Source organism: Cnephaeus nilssonii (genome assembly GCF_951640355.1).
Source record: "Cnephaeus nilssonii genome assembly, chromosome: 13".
Taxonomy (NCBI): domain Eukaryota; kingdom Metazoa; phylum Chordata; class Mammalia; order Chiroptera; family Vespertilionidae; genus Cnephaeus; species Cnephaeus nilssonii.
The window spans coordinates 81,834,840-81,851,845 of NC_137084.1; the positions used below are offsets into that span (position 1 = coordinate 81,834,840).

The following is a 17,006-nucleotide window of genomic DNA, read 5'->3' on the forward strand; positions in this document are numbered from 1 at the left end:
AGGCTATGGCCATCATTATTTCTTAAATAGATTTTTAACCCCTTTCTCTTTCTCTTCTTCTTCTGCTACCCCTATAACGTGAATGTTGTTACACTTTATGTTGTCCCAGAGGTCCCTTAAACTATTTCCTTTTTTTTCCTTTTTGCTGTTCTGATTGGGTGTTTTCCACTGCCTTTTTTATTTTAATAAGTTTTTATTGATTTTTTTTTTTTAGAGAGAGAAAGGGAGAGGGAGAGAGACATAGAAGTATCTATGAGAGAGAAACATGGACTGGCTTCCTCCTGCATGCTCCCTAGGGATTGAATCCTCAACTTGGGCATGTGCCCTGACCAGGAATCGAACCAGCGACCTCTTGATACATGGGACAATGCTCAACCAACTAAGACATATCAGCCAGGCTCTGCTACCTTATCTTCCAAATCATTGATTCAATTATCTATTTCCTCTAATCTGCTGTTGATGCGCTCTAATGTATTCTTCATTTGCAATAAGGATTTGAACAACATGTTTGCATGATACTGGACACATCATATGTGTTCAGTAAGAACTAGTTATTAATAACAACATGATTGACTTGTAGACAGAGCTGAGCCTTCCCAGAAGACAAATGTACTTCCTGCCCCTCCCCCCCCCCATGGCCTATGGGGCTCTGAAACTAAACTATAGTCATTGAACTATAACTTACCTGAGGGCAGAGATCATGTACATCTCACTCATTTCTGTGTTTCCAGTACCTGGCTTGTGCCTGGCACATGACGAGAGTTCCATCCATTTTTATTGGCTCCCTGACTGACTGGCTGGGAGAGATAGGGCCTGAGATCTCGGAAACTCCACTCAGTCCCTGGTCCTTGGCAATGCATGGCCTGTCTTGTTGGAATTGTCTTGTCGATTTCCTTCCAAGCAGATACCTCTTTGATGATCTCCTCTCAAAAGGACAATAAAAAATTCCTGAATGAGGACCTGGAGTGAAGTGGCTCTCTTGTCAGAGCTCCAGCCCTGAGCACCCAAGAGTTCCCACCTTTATTCGTTAGTTCCAGCAACAACTAGCAACAAGCAACAACTGGCTAAGATACCAGCAACAAAGAGTGTCAGCGATGTTTATCTCCCTCGTGAAGACAGGGGCCCAGGCCATTGACTACCCAGCACCCAAGACTGTTCTCTGTGCAAGCCAGAGTCTCTGCGATGGGAATCCAGCTCTCTCTCCCGCCACGCCACCTCCCACCCTTCACTCCATGCCACCTCCCACCCTTCACTCTGCACCTGCAGCCTGCTGAGCCCCAGCTGACCACACTTGAAGCTCAGGGCGGAGGCTCTGGGTTCCTGCCTTCTCGTAGGGGCCCCAGCCTGAAGGGTACTGGGTGGAGCCAGGCGAGTTCTGCGCAGGCTGGCTGGCTGCTAGAGGTTGCTCAGTGCTTCTGTGGGAGAAGGACAGAGACCGACATGGAGCAGGGGAAGCGTCTGGCCGGCCTCATCCTGGCAATCTCTCTTCTTCAAGGTAAGGGCGGCTTAGGGGGCCTGGCAGCCTGGAGAGAGATTCAGGCCATCAGCATGGGACAAGAATATTGGGATCCATGACCTTGAGCCTACCTCAGCTATCACCTTGGAGTTCAGAGAAAGCAGAGTAAAAATAAAGCCTTTTACTATTCTCTGTCAGAGGGAAGCAGTGTCCCATGAGAGAGATAGGGTCTCCATCTCCTGAGGGATCATCAGAGAACTTAGCTGTCTAGAGAGAAAACCCGGATGTCACCATCTTAGGTTTGAATGTAGCCCAAAAGGGCACAGGCCAGGAACCTGAAAAGAAAAGGTATGTGTTTTTTAAACCAGCGCTGGGGTTTGGAGGAGACCTGTAAAGCACCCACTCAGTTGGTCAGTCCATCAACTGGTCAACCAGTATGGGTGAGGTCCTATTATGTAAGAGACTAGGAAGATATAAATATAAATGAAACCTTCTACCCTGCCCTGGCCGGTGTGGTTCAGTTGCTTAGAGCACCATCCCATATGCCAAAAGGTTCAATTCCTAGTCAGGACACATACCTAGGTTGTGGGGTTTAATCCCCAGTTGGGTCGCATGCCAGAGGCAACTGATCAATCTCTCCCTTCTTCTTCTCTCTTTCTCCCTCCTTCCCTCTCTCTCTCTCCCTTCTTTTCTGTAAAAAAAAAAAAAATTCATTCTGCCTAAAGAACTCATAAACTAATTATATGAATAAGTTTCAGTGTTTCCAGATTGAATGTTAGGTACAATAAAAGAGGCCTGTATGAATATTAGTTGTAAATATCCAAGGGGAAGTGGATGGACTGGGCCATGCCTACATTCTGGACTGCAGATGGTTCTCCACACAATGGGGAAAGCTAACCCGTGAAAGTTGTTGGAATCACACAAGTGCTGTGTTAGATGTGAGGATGAGGGGGCTGAGGATAGAACTGTGAGGATACCAACCTTTAAGGGGTAGTTAAGAAAAAATATCTCTGGAAAGAGATAAGGGAATGATCAAAGAGCTGGAACAATCAGATGATTCCAATACTATGGAAACTGAAGAAGTAGAAAGTTTCCAAAGTTTCATACTGTCACTGACAGTATGAAATTTTAAAGAGTGATCCACTAATATAAATATATTTATAAGTTTAAGTTTGTGGGATTTGGCAACATAAAGGTCTTGGATAATTTAGAACCATTTCCTTGGGGTAGTGTGAGTAGAAGCCAAATGGAAATGAGTTGAAGGGGAAGGGCAGAAAATAAAGATAAGAAAGCGTAGACTATTCTTTAAAGAAGTTTGGAAGAAAAGGAAGGGTAAATAGGGGGAAACAGAGTCTAAGAATAAATTTTTTGAGTGTGAAAGAAATTTGAGCACATTTCCAGGCTGAAGGAGAAGATAGTGAATAGAGGTCCTGGAGTTGATGTTGAAAGGATGGGGTCAAGAGTGGGGTCAATGGCACAGAGGGAAAGGCAACCTTACCCTCTAGACTCGAAGGGAGGAAGTGCAGATGGCTTCAGCCACAGGCAGGCTTGTAGAAGAAAGATGCAGGAGAAAGGGCCATGACGGCATTTAAGTTCTCAACAAACTAAGAGGGAGGCAATGCCACCTGCTGACGCTGAGCTGGGTGGTGATGGAGCGGGTCATGAAGGGGACAGTGAGAGTTTATAATTATTCTGAGGGGAGTGGAGAAGGATGACACAGGTGGAAGGGCAATGCGTAGAGCCTGTGTGAGGCAGAAAGAGCACCAGGCTGAGCAACAGAAGCCTGCGCCCAGCCCCCAATGCGCTGTGTGAACTCGGACAACTCTTGCTCCGCGGGGCTCATTCTCTCAGCACCCAGGAAACTTGACTACATGAACTCTCATGTCCCAAAAGGAAGCCGGATTCAGATAAGCAAAATTAAAAGATGCTAGCAGTCCGTTAGGCCCTCTTCCTATGGAACCTGCGTTAAAATAAGGGACCTCTTTGTCCCTCCCATAGTGAGCAGGCAGTTGGGGAGAAGAACTAGTGAGAAATCTGCTTAACTGTTTGTCTTGATTTTTAAATTTGTTCTCATTTATTCATCTATGCATCTATTCAACAAACATAAAGCTCTTGTTATGTTCCAGGCACTGTGCTGGGTACTAGTCACAAAGAGTTCAGCCTTGTGGAACATCCTAAGGCAGTTGACTCCTTTCAACTACTTCCATCATACTTTGTTTTTTCTTTTACTTCTTCTTTTTTAATTAGATCTTTATTGATTTCAGAGAGGAAGGGAAAGGAAGAGAGGGACAGAAACATCAATGATGAGAGAGAATCATTGAATGGCTATCTCCTACACATCTCTTACTGGGGATTGAGCCCGAAACCTGGGCATGTGCCCTGACCGGAAATCGAACTGTGACCTCTTGGTTCATAAGTTTACACTCCTATGAACTGAGCCATGGCATCCAGGCCATCATACTTTTATACATGCCCCATTATTTCCCTCTAGCCATGTTACCTCTCTTGTCCTTTTCCAAGTCTGTATCTTTGCTTAGCTATTCTTTCTTTCCAGAATGCCTTTCTCTGTCTAGTGAATTCTTCTCTGTTAAGCTTTCCTGTCACTCACCCTTGGGCAAAATCAATAGATTCTATCCCCTTTCATGTGTATTCTTATAAATACTAAATGATCATTTATGCTTTATTACATTAATTACACATGTGTTTGTTTTTTTTCCACTTCATTGTAAACTCTTTGGAAATGGCAACTAGTTATTCATATCCCCACCCTTTTCTTTCTCACTGCTCAGTCATGGCAGGAACATAATAGTGCCCAGTAAATGTTTGGATTGAATCCAATTGGATTGAACGCCAGTGCTAGTTCTCTGTAGTAGTTCTACCATACAACTCTACTACTCTAGGTTTTGGGACAGATTTGGGATCTTGAATAGCTAACTCCCATAGGACATCCAGGGTTTCTACAAGAAATAAGTCATCAAAACTGAAGGTTTTAGCAGTCACTCAGCTCTGAAAGGCTTTAGCTCGTGCACACTCACTCCTTGCCAGGACCTCAGCTGCTAAAGGGACAGTGTTCCAGCCTGTGCAGACGACACCCTTCCCTATGCTGCAATACAATTCTGATGCTAAGAGTGAGCATCAAACCCCAGGAGTTAAGAGTAGTCACCAACAAGACTGCCCTCACTTTTGTTGTTGTTGTTGTTGTTGTTGTTAGTTTGTTTTGTTGTTGTTAATTCTCATCCAAGGATATTTTTCCATTGATTTTTAGACAGAGTGGAAAAGAGAGGAAAAAACAGAAACACTGATGTGAGAGAAACACATCAATTGGTTGCTTCCTGCATGGGCCCTGGGCCCGGGCTGGGCAGGAGCCTATAACCAACGTACGTGCCCTTAACTGGATCGAACCCGGGAGCCTTTGGTCTGCAGGCCAACACTCTATCCACTGAGCCAAGCTGGCTAGGGAAAGACTGCCCTCACTTTAAACGCCAATCACAAGTTCAGGGATCTCCAGGACACCCACACTTCTGGCAAACTGGGTTCCCACCCCCCACCCCCCTCAGGTCTATCAATTTGATACAACAACTCATAGAACTCAGGAAAACACTATACTTACTATTACAGTTTTATTCTAAAAAAATGAAATCAGGACCAGCTACATGAAGAGACACGTAGGGTGGGATCTGGGAAGTTCTTGAGCACAGAGCCTCCACGCCTCTCCTGTGAAATCAGGAGACATCCCCTTCCTGGCACGTTGATGTGTTCACCAACCAGGAAGCTCCACTGAGTTTTTCTTGGGGTTTCATTACATAGGCATGACTAATTGAAAAATTGGCCAGGGACTAAACTCAATCTCCAGTGCCCCTCCCCTCCTAAAGCTCAAAGTCTCAATTCTCTAATCACATGGTTGGTCTTGACCAACCCTTTTCTGAATCATCTCATTCATTATACTGGTAAACCCACCTATGATCCAAGGGCACACCAAGAATAACAAAAGCACTCCTTAATTCCAAGGGTTTAGAAACTTCCTCCCAGGAATTCATGACAGCGACCTGATAAATTCTTCATTGCACAACACCCTGGATTCAATTTGGTGGCTCAGGTTAACAATCCAGGGACATAGGTATAGATACCTTACTCCTGTGGGTTAGCATCTCTCTTCATTTTGGCCTCAAATGACCACCTAAATGATACCACAGGGCATCTGAATAACTCCATGCCCAGCTGACCCTCTGTCTCTCTTCTGTCCCTACAGGTACAATTGTCCAGTCAAAACAAGGTAGGGGAATGGCTTCTTTCTCTGCTGAAACTCTGAGGAAATTCATGGAAATATGCCTTCCTAAAACAGTAGTTCTGTATGAGATAATAAGTGATAAGTAACAAACTTCTCCATTGTCAACCAAATCAGTGGCCAGTCAATTAATTGTCTGATTCTTGGAGGAGGTAGGCACTACTCAAAATGTTACCCATGAACCAACGGCATAGACATCATCTGGGAGAGCTGCAGAGTCTCAGCCCTCCCCAGAACTACTCACTTAGAACCAAAGTTCTAACTAGATCCCCATGTGCTTCATGTACAAATTGATGTTTGAGAAGACTGCGGTAACATGGTCTTCTTCTGTACCCTGGGTGGAAAGAATGTCAGAGGCAAGATCTTTAACAGACCACGGCTTTTCCCTTTTCAGGAAACCATTTGGTAACAGTGAATGACAATCAAGAAGATGGTTCAGTACTTCTGACTTGCAACTTGAAAGGCAACGATATCAAGTGGTTTAAAGATGGGAAGGAAATAACTACTACAAATGAAAAAACATGGAACCTGGGAAGTAGTTTGAAGGACCCTCAAGGGACATATTGGTGTCAAGGATCAGTGAACAATTCACAATCACTCCAAGTGTATTATAGAAGTATGTGACACACACACACACACCTTTGGTTTGCTTGCTGTGAAATTAAGCTGTCCTTACTGTTGGTGATTTCCTGTATGGAATGAGTGAAAAATAGATGCTGAAGAGTGATAAAATGGATGCTAAACATCCAGTTTTCTTCATCTCAGCTTGCCTCCTCTCATTGAAAATAACAAGACAGTTCCCCAGCTTCTTTTTATATATATATATTTTTTTATTTTAGAGAGGAAAGGAGCATAAGAGAGAGACATAAACATCAATGAGAGAAAATTACTGATCGGCTGCCTCCTGCACACCCCCTGACCAGAATTGAACCCGGGACGCTTCAGTCTGCAGGCCAATGCTCTATCCACTGAGCCAAACCAGCTAGGGTTCCACCAGTTTCTTGGTAAACATAGCCAGTCCCCAAAGACTGGTTTACCTTTGTGTGGGCCCCCTGGATTGGAGCAGTTAGCAATTTATATAAAGTAAGTTAGGGTGGGGAGGGGAGACAAGAGATGACAAGGTGAGCAGCAGTAAGATGTAGAAGGCAACTGAGCACAGAGAAGGGGATCTGGTCTTTCTTCTCTTTCACATAGTTCCCGGCCATAAGACTACCTGGGCTTCTCCAGGACTTTGGGAAGAGAGAGGAACATCAAGAAGCATTGCATTCTTAGTCCAAGGATCTTCCCAGGCCATTCCCTTGCCATACAACCCACAGAGGGAGCAGTCTGTTGCCCTAGCTAGACAAAGGCATTATTGTTGGTAGACAGGAGCAAAAGATCCAGAAAAACAACTTTCACACCCTGAAGTAGACTCATCTCTCCTTTCCTCACAGTGTGTCAGAACTGCATTGAGCTGAATGCATCCACTGTGTCTGGCTTTGTCTTCGCCGAGATCTTCAGCATTTTCTTCCTTGCTGTTGGGGTGTACTTCATTGCTGGACAGGATGGAGTTCGCCAATCAAGAGGTAAAAGAATGTCTTAGATGAGATATGAGACCACCTGGGGCCCTCAGCTTTCTTCCAACCAAAATAGCCCCAGAGAAGAGCCTGCGTTGGTTGGTACCTGCTGGGGAGGCTCTCTCTGTGGACAGGGGAAGGGATGCCTAGTGTTTTCACGGCATATATACCTGTCTCAAGATCCAACTCCCCCATTCATCCTCTGTGGTTTTTAAAAAACTCTTTATTGAAGTAAAACCTACATACAGAAAAGTGCATGAATCACAAGCAAACAGCTCAATAAGATTTAATAAAGTAAGCACACCCATGAATCCAGCACCCAGGTTAAGAAAGAATATTACCAACATCTTAGAAGTCCCCCTTGTGGTCACTTCCAGACTCTCCCTATCCCCAAAAGTGAGCACTATGCAGACTTACAACATTGATTAATTTTGTCTGTTTTTGTGCCTTATGTAAACGGACTCATACAGTAAGTACTACGATGGTGACTTCTTTTGCTCAATAATGTGCTTGTGATATCCACTCACATTCTTCTATATATATACTAGAGGCCTGATGCACGAAAATTCGTGCACTGGGGGGTTCCCTCAGCCTGGCCTGCCCCCTCTCACAGTCCAGGAGCCCTCAGGGGATGTCCTCTGCGGGAGGCCACCCCCATCACCCCATTGCTGCTGCCACTGCCAGCCACCGTGGCTGCAATGCCTGAGCCCCAGGCCTCACAGCCGCTGTGGCTTTGTCTGGATGGACATCCAGAAGACGTCTGCCCTAATTAGCATAGTGCCCTTTTATTAGTATAGATTTTTTTTTTATTGACTTCAGAGAGGAAGGGAGAGGGAGAGAGAGACAGAAACATCAATGATGAGAGAGAATCATTGATTGGCTGCCTCCTGCACACCCTCCACTGGGGATGGAGCTCACAACCTGGGCATGTGCCCTGACTAAGAATCGAACCATGACCCTCTGGTTCATAGGTTGATGCTCAGCCACTGAGCCACACCAGCCGGGCATCCACTTATATTCTTGTATGTAGGTGTATTTCACTAATTCTTACTGTTATTTAGTATTCCATTGTGTGACTATAACCCAATTTATCATCCTCTCTACTGTGTGTGTGTGTGTGTGTGTGTGTGTGTGTGTGTGTGTGTGTGTGTGTTTTGTTTATCTTTTGTGCAGCTTCAGACAAGCAGACCCTGTTGTCCAATGACCAGCTCTACCAGGTAAGGGAACATTGCTACAATTAGTGGTGGTTTAACATTTTGAAATGGGGGTGGGGGCAAGTTATTTGGAAGATGCCAGATAGATAAGAAACTGCTTAGGACATGCCAGATGATCGCATAGTTATCCCTCTGGGTGGAAAGGATGAAATAGGAGAAGGGTTGAGAGAGGCTGAGGTCAGGATCTAGTGAGCAAAATCAAAGAACACACCGAGAGGGAAAGCCTCCATCTGCTCGTCCTCTTTCTGCCCCCAGGACCACAAAGCACCCATGTCAAAGCCTTGCATGTAAAAAGCACTCAATACGCATGCATCTTACTAATTCATGAGGATGGGAGGATTGTACTTATGACTATGCTGTCCTTTTAGCCCCTCAAGGATCGGGAAGATGACCAATACAGCCACCTTCAAGGAAACCAACTGAGGAGAAATTGAGCTCAGGACTCCGAGGAGCTGTGTCCTACATCATTTCCAAGGCAGTGCCTTCGCATTCCCTGCCCTCCCCACTGTGCCAAGTCTGTCTCCTTTCCCCAAGCAGCTATGAAGACCAGGGGTGGGGGGTGGGCTGATTGTGGAGCCCCATTTCTAAAGACACAGGGGCTAGTGCTAATTTTCTTGACCTAAAACATATGAAAGCTGTGTATATCTTTACATCCTTTCAGAAGAGGAATGCTGAATATTAATCTTATTTCTATATAAATGTTTCTCAGCATCCACACTATTAACATTTTGGTCTATTTGTATACATAAATGCATAACCCATGGACGCAGACAGTGGGGTGGTGAGGGCCTGGGGTGGGGGTGGGGGAGTGGGGGGGATGGAAGGGGTAGATGGGGGAAAGAAGGGGACATATGTAATACTTTCAACCATAAGATTTTAAAAAACAACATTTGGTCTAGGTAATTCTTTGTGGTGAGTGTACTGTCCTGTGCTTTGTAGAGTTTTTAGCAGCCTCCCTGGCCTCTAGTCACCAGAGGTCAGCAGTATCCCCATTTTGACAACCAAAATTATCTCCAGATATTGCAGGTGTCCCCTTAGGGGCAAAATCACTCTTAGTTAAGAACCACTGATCTATATTAGCTTCTCAATCAACCAATAGATCAATCAATCAGAAGTTCTGATTCAATCAATCAGAAGTTTCAATCAGGAAAACAGGGCCCAAGCATTATTTGGTTTTCTGAACCAACTGTAATTTTTTTAAAAATATATTTTTTTAATTGATTTCAGAGAGGAAGGAAGAGGGAGAGAGAGATAGAAACATCAATGATGAGAGAGGATCATTGATCGGTTGCCTCCTGCATGCCCCACACTGGGGATCAAGCCCGCAACCTGGGCATGTGCCCTTGACTGGAATCAAACCCAGGACCCTTGAGTCCGAAGGTCAACAGTCTATCCACTGAGCCAAACCAGCTAGGGCTGTAATTTTTTTTAATCCAGATATTCTTTAGTGGATAAATTTGATAAAAATTACTAAGAACAGGAGAGGTCACTTAAAATGAGTGCATTTTATAGCAAATTATACCTCAATACAATTATTTTTTAAATGACATTTTTACAACGTTAGTCATTGCAGCATTCATTGTATGAGCAAGAGATTGGAACTAACTGAAATCTCCATCACATCAAATACAACAGAGTTTAAAAGGTTTGGGTAAGGCTTTAAAATTACTGTTTCACATCAAAATGATAACCACATCATAATTATAACAAAATTACAGAACAACCATCATTCAGAACCACCTAACGTCTAGCTGAACAGAAGTACTATAACTTAGGATATAAAGAAGACACATAGAGTCTGGTAGGAGGGGCGGAGAGGTGGAGCAGGCTGGCCCCACACCCACGTGTGGTGGTTAAAAATGGGGATGGATATCTCAGCTACCGAGCTCCGCCCTGAGGAGTGAGGAGTCTCGGCCCCACACCAGGCCCCCCAGCCCAGAGTTCCAGTGCTGGGAAGAGAAGTTCCCATAACTTCTGCCTGTAAAAACTAGCAAGGATTGTGCCTGAATGAGACGGATGCTGCTAAAGGGCCCATGCACACACTTACACCGGCTCACTTGCTCAGAATTCCAGCAGTGGGGCAGCAGCTGGAAAGGCACCGGGGGCACATGGGGAGGACTGAAGTGTCTGGCATCAGGGCCAGAGCTGGAGGGGCAGCTTTTCCCCAGACAGAGGTGCTGGCCGAGGCCATTGTTCCTGTGCTGAGCCCTCCTCCAACAGAGCAGGCTGGCGAGCACCATATCTGAGGCGCCCTTAACCTGAGTAACACTGTTCTCCCTGCCCTGGTGATTCCCTGAAACCCCACCCAACTTTCAGACCCACCCAGGCCCTTTCCAGTGGCTTTTCCATATAAACAGCTTCTGGCTCAGTGTGACCTGTACCTCTTGCTAAGTAGCCCCAGGCACCGTACTAGCAACAGCAAGCCTTGGTTCACAGCTTGGCCTCTCTCCTGGGCACCACCAAGCCCAGCATAAATAGCAGCCATCTGCAGATGGCTTTGTGGCTCATGCCAGGAGGCCCCAGTAAGTGTACAAGTAGTGGCTGACCTTGGCATGTACTTGCTGTGTGACTCCAGAGCTAGCACACCTAATGGACAGCCTCAGAGCTCGCTGAAGCACCAATCAAACACCACCACAAGTGACACACTCAAGCCTGGACTTGGCAGGTACCTGAGCCCTGCACCATGGGGTTGGCCCCTGCATAGTAGATCCTCCACATGGTCCTGGCCAGTCCTCCTAGTGGCCAGTACACACAGCCAGCCAGTTCTCACAGCCGATCGGCCTAGGGGCAAATCCCTCCCATTAATATACCAACAGCAATTAAGGGTCAACTACCACAGGAGGATGCACACAGCCCACACAAGGGTGCACCTGGAGCACCCAGCTCAGGTGACCAGGGAGGCCACACCACTAGACCCTCTAGAACACCTATTACATAAGGCCACTCTACCAAGCCCAGGAGATATAGCAGCTCTACTTAATACATAGAAACAAACACAGGGACTCAGCCAAAAGGTGGAGACAAAGAAGCATGTCCCAAATGAAAGAACAGAACAAAACTCCAGAAAAAGAACTGAACAAAATGGAGACAAGCAATCTACCAGATGCGGAGTTCAAAACACTGGTTATAAGGATGCTCAATGAAATTAGGGGAAGAGTAGAGAAACTTAGAACTTCAACAAAGAGATGAGAAACATAAAAACAGAACTAGAAAACATAAAAGAACCAGTCAGAAATGAAAAATACGTTAACTGAAATGAAGAATACATTACAGGGAATTAACAGTAGAGTATGTGGAGAATGGGATCAAATCTGTGATTTGGAAAATTAGTAGCAGAAAACACCCAATCAGAACAGCAAAAAGAAAAAAAAAAGCCAAAAAATGAGGACAATGTAAGGAGTGTCTAGGATAACTTCAAGAGTACCAACATTTGCATGATGGGAGTGCAGGAAAGAAAGAGAGTAAGAAATTGAAAACCTATTTGAAAAAATAATGATGAAAAACTTTCCTAACCTGGTGAAAGAAAAAGACTTACAAGTCCAGAAAGTGCAGAGTCCCAAACAAGATGAACCCACAGAGGCCCACACCAAGACACATCATAATTATAATGCAAAAGATTAAAGACAAAGAAAAAAATCTTAAAAGCAGCAAGAGAAAAGCAGTTAGTTACCTACAAGGGAGCTCCCATAAGACTGTCAGCTGATTTCTCAACAGAAACTTTGCAGACCAGAAGGGATTGGCAAGAAATATTCAAAGTGATGAACAGCAAGAACCTACAACCAAGATTATTCTACCCAGCAAAGCTATCATTTAGAATTGAAGGTCAGATAAAGAGCTTCACAGACAAGAAAAAGCTAAAGGAGTTCATCACCACCAAACCAGTATTACATGAAATGTTGAAGGATCTTTTTTAAGAAGAAGATCAAAATATGAATAATAAAGTAGCAATAACTATATATGTATCAACAATTACTTTAAATGCAAATGGATTAAGTGCTCCAATTAAAAGACATAAGGATAACAAAACAAGACCCTTACATATGCTGTCCAAGGGAGACTCACTTCAGATCAAAAGACACAAACGGACTGAAAGTAAAGGTATGGAAAAAGATATTTCATGAAAATGGAAACAAAGTGAAAAAAGCTGGGGTAGCAATACTTATACCACAAAATAAACCTTAAAACAAAACCTATAACTAAAGACAAAGAAGGACTCAGCCATTCCACCCAAAACACTAAATTGAAAAGATATATACGTACATCCCTATGTTCATTGCAGCATTGTTTACAATAGCCAAGGCATGGAAGCAACCTAAGTGCCATCAGTAGATGAATGTATAAAGAAGTGGTGCATATATACAATGGAATATGAGTCAGCCATAAAAAAGAATAAAATCTTGCCATCTGCAACAACATTAATGGATCTAGAGAGTATTGTACTGAGTGAAATAAATCAGACAAAAAGACAAATGCCAGATAATTTCACTTATTTGTGGAATCTAAAAAAAAAAAAAAAACCCCAACAAAATAAACAAACAAGCTGACCTGAAATAGACTCACAAATACAGAAAACATTTTGATGGTTGTCGGATGGGAGGGGTGGGGAAATATGTGAAAAACAAGTGAAGGGATTGCCCTAGCCAGTTTGCTTAGTGGTTAGAGTGTCAGCCCGCAGACGGAAGGGCCTCAGGTTTGATTCCAATCAAAGGCATGTATCTTGATTGCAGGCTCAATCCCCGGGCCCAGTCAGGGCGTGTGCAGGAGGCAACCAATTGATGTTTAGAATCTCTGACTCCATGTTTCTGTCCCTTGTCTCTCCCCCTTCCCTTCCACTCTCTCTGGGAATCAATGGAAAAAATATCCTCAGGTAAGGATTAACAAACAAACAAAAGTGAAGGGTTTAAGAAGTACAAATTGGTAGTTACAGAATAGTCATAGGGATGCAAAGTACAGTATAGGGAATATAGCCAATAATCCTATATAATAAAAGCCTAATATGCAAATCAACCGAACGGTGGAATGACTGGTCAGCAGGGGGCAGGGCCGGTGAGTGGGCAGCACCAAGCCAGCCAAGGTGGGTGCCAGTGGGCAGAGGGAGGGGACGGCGATTGGGGGGCAGCGGCAACTGGTGGTGGCAGAGGGGCAATCCAGTGACAGGGCCGGCCGCTCACCAGCCAGCGCTGTCCCTCGTTCGGCCCGTGGGTCGCCTCCTGCAGAGGGAGGCCACCGGTGGCAGCAGCAAGGCAATGGGGGAGTGGGGCCGGCCACTCGCTGGCTGACGCCAGCCCCTGATCGGCCCACCGGTCGCCTCACACAGAGGGAGGCCACTGGCAGTGGCAGCAGGGTGATGGGGGGCGGGGCCAGCTGCTCGCCAGCTCACACCGTCCCCCGATCGGCCTGTGGGTCTCCTTCTGCAGAGGGACATCCCCTGAGGACACCTGGTCTGCAAGAGGGCACAGGCCGGGCTGAGGGACACCCCTCCCCGCCCCCCTCCCCCCGAGTGCACGAATTTTCGTGCAACAGGCCTCTAGTATTGTAATAATTATATATGGTATCTGGTGGGTACTAGATTTATCAGGGTGATCACTTTGTAAGTTATATACATGTCTAATCACACAGTTGTACATCAGAAAGTAATATAATATTGTACATCAGCTGTAAATAAAGATTATTTTTAAAAAGTAGAACACTTCAGCCCTAACCGGTTTGGCTCAGTGGATAGAGCATCGGCCTGTGGACTGACAGGTCCCTGGTTCGATTCGTCAAGGGCATGTACCTTAGTTGCAGCACATCCCCAGTAGGAGGTGTGCAGGAGGCAGCTGATCGATGTTTCTAACTCTCTATCCCTCTCCCTTCCTCTCTGTAAAAAATCAATAAAATATATTTTAGGAAAAAAATAAAAAGTAGAACACTTCAAAAGACCAAACTGAAAGATAAGAGTGGAATATTAAGGACCTATTACTTAAATAGGCAAAAAGCAATTCTCCCATGAATTCCTCTCGCATTTTAATGGTTTTATATTATGCACTTAAATCTTTGTTCCATCTTTAATTAATTTTAGTGTAAAGGCCTAACACTTTGGCTAACTTTTAAGCCACATAGCTTTCCAGTTATTCCAGAACTACTTTTTAAATGATCCATCTTGTGCTCATTGATTTTATTTATTTTATTTTTCAATTACTGTTGACATTCAATATTATTTTGTATCACTTTCAAGTATACAGCACACTAGTTAGACAAATATATAATTTAAAAAGTGATCTCCCCGGTAATTCTAGTATTCATCTGGCCATACATCCTATCTAATAAAAGAGTAATATGCAAATTGACCATCAATCCAACACACAAGATGGCTGCCCCCATATGAACACAAGATGGCCGCCACAAGATGGCCGGCAGGGGAGGGCAGTTAGGGGTGACCAGGCCTGCAGGGGAGGACAGTTGGGAGAGACCAGGCCAGCAGGAGAGGGCAGTTGGGGGTGACCAGTCCTGCAAGGGAAGGCAGTTAGGGGTGACCAGGCCAGCAGGGGAGGGCAGTTGGGCATGACCAGGCCAGCAAGGGAGGGCAGTTAGGGGCAACCAGGCTGGCAAGGGAGATCAGTTAGGGGTGACCAGGCCAGCAGGGGAGGGCAGTTGGGGGGTACCAGGCCTGCAGGGGAGGGAAGTTGGAGGGGACCAGGCCAGCAAGGGAGGGCAGTTAGGGGCAACCAGGCCTGCAGGGGAGGGCAGTTGGGGGAGACTAGTCCAGCAGGGGAGGGCAGTTGGGGGTGACCAGTCCTGCAGGGAAGGGAAGTTGGGGGGGACCAGGTCTGCAGGGGAAAGCAGTTGGGGGGAACCAGGTCTGCAGCGGAGGGCAGTTGGAGGGGACCAGGCCAGCAAGGGAGGCCAGTTAGGGGTAACCAGGCCTTCAGGGAAGGGCAGTTGGGGGAGACTAGTCCAGCAGGGGAGGGCAGTTGGGGGAGACCAGGCCAGCAGGGGAGGGCAGTTGGAGGTGACCAGGCCTGCAGGGGAGGGCAATTGTGGGCGATCAGGACAGCAGGGGAGGGCAGTTGTCTTTTCTAGGCACCACATGTAAATGGAAGCATACAATATTTGTTATTTTTTGTCTGGTATCTTTCACTAACGTTTTCAATATCCATCTATATTGTAGCATGTATCGGAATTTCAGGCTTTTTAAGGCTGAAAAATAGTCAGTTGTATGTACAGACCACATTCTGTTTATCCACTCACCTGCCAATGGACATTTGGGTTGTTTCCACCTTTTGGCTATCTACACTAATAAAAGAGTAAGATGCAAATTGACCATACCTTCGCGACACCCACCAGCCAATCAGGAGTGAGTGTGCAAATTAACCCAACAAAGATGGTGGGTTAATTTGCATACATAGGTGCCAAGCGGCCGGGGGCAGGGCGGGACAATCGCCATGGTGACAACACAGGGGTTCCGCACCGCCCCAGCCGCTCCGGGCCTCTGGGCAGCTTGGGAAGGCGGAAAGGCGGCTCCAGGCCGGAACAAAGGCGGTGCTGGCAGCCAGGGGAAGGAAGGCCCATTCTTGCACGTATCTTCGTGCATTGGGCCTCTAGTTATGAATAATGTTACTATGAACATTGGTGTACAAGTATGTGTTTGAGTCCCTGCTTTCAATTCTTTTGGGTATCTACCCAGAAGTGGAATTACTGCATCACATGGTAATTCTATGTTTGACTTTTTAAGGAACTGCTTAAGTTTTTCCAAAGTGAACTATGCTGTACACTTGAAACTAATATAATGTATGTCAACTGAAATTGAAAAATAACTTTAAGAAATGTTTTAATCCTGCCCTACCCAGTTTGACTCAGTGGACAGAGTGTCAGCCTGCAGACTGAATGGTCCCCAGGTTTGATTCCGGTCAAGGGCACAGGCCTGGGTTGGGCTTCAGTCCCCAGTAGGGGGCCTACAGGAGGTAGCAGATCCATGATTCTCTCTCATCATTGATGTTTCTATCTCTCTCTCCCTCTCCCTTCCTCTCTGAAATCAATAAAAATATTTTTAATGTTTTAATCCTCACCTGAGGATATGTTTTTGTTTGTTTTATTTTAGAGAGAGAAAGAAAGGGAGAGGGAGAGGGAGAGGGGAGGGAGAGAGAGAAAGAAGTAGAGAGAGAAAGAGACATGGAGACATAAATGGATTGCCTCCCTTACACATCCTACCAGAGATGGAACGAAACCTGGTGATGTGCCCTGACCAGGAATCAAACCCTAGACACTGGGCAACACTGGCCAGAGCTGGAATTGAAAAATACTTTTTTTTAAAATTTAGATAGCATATTTTAGCACACTGCCTTGACAACCAATCCGAGCTCAAATGTTTCTGTTATTGTTATTACTGTTGTTGTTGCTTCGCAGCTAATAATAAATAGTGAAGAGTAACAGAAACTGCTTCAAAAAGGCCTAAGACCGGTAGGAAACATAGGAAGCAGAAGCCCAAAGAAATTGCAGCAGTGCCGGGATCACGA

The 17,006-nt window shown here is 45.3% G+C and overlaps 1 protein-coding gene across 1 annotated transcript; it reads left to right on the plus strand.

Annotated features, from left to right (window-relative positions):
* Positions 1-1,434: 1,434 nt before the first annotated feature.
* CD3G (CD3 gamma subunit of T-cell receptor complex) lies at positions 1,435-9,053 on the plus strand. The gene is made up of 6 exons (XM_079787780.1): positions 1,435-1,495; positions 5,706-5,729; positions 6,136-6,357; positions 7,175-7,306; positions 8,471-8,514; positions 8,880-9,053. Exons 1-6 carry the CDS (start codon positions 1,441-1,443, stop codon positions 8,943-8,945), a joined length of 543 nt encoding a protein of 180 aa, XP_079643906.1. The 5' UTR covers positions 1,435-1,440; the 3' UTR covers positions 8,946-9,053.
* Positions 9,054-17,006: the final 7,953 nt, after the last annotated feature.

Excerpts from the sequence above, each read along its gene's own strand:
- CD3G (XM_079787780.1), top strand. The coding sequence starts at position 1,441 with ATGGAGCAGGGGAAGCGTCTGGCCGGCCTCATCCTGGCAATCTCTCTT. Across the intron at positions 1,496-5,705 it reads GGCAATCTCTCTTCTTCAAG|GTACAATTGTCCAGTCAAAA; the intron begins GTAAGGGCGGCT and ends CTGTCCCTACAG. Across the intron at positions 8,515-8,879 it reads CCAATGACCAGCTCTACCAG|CCCCTCAAGGATCGGGAAGA; the intron begins GTAAGGGAACAT and ends CTGTCCTTTTAG.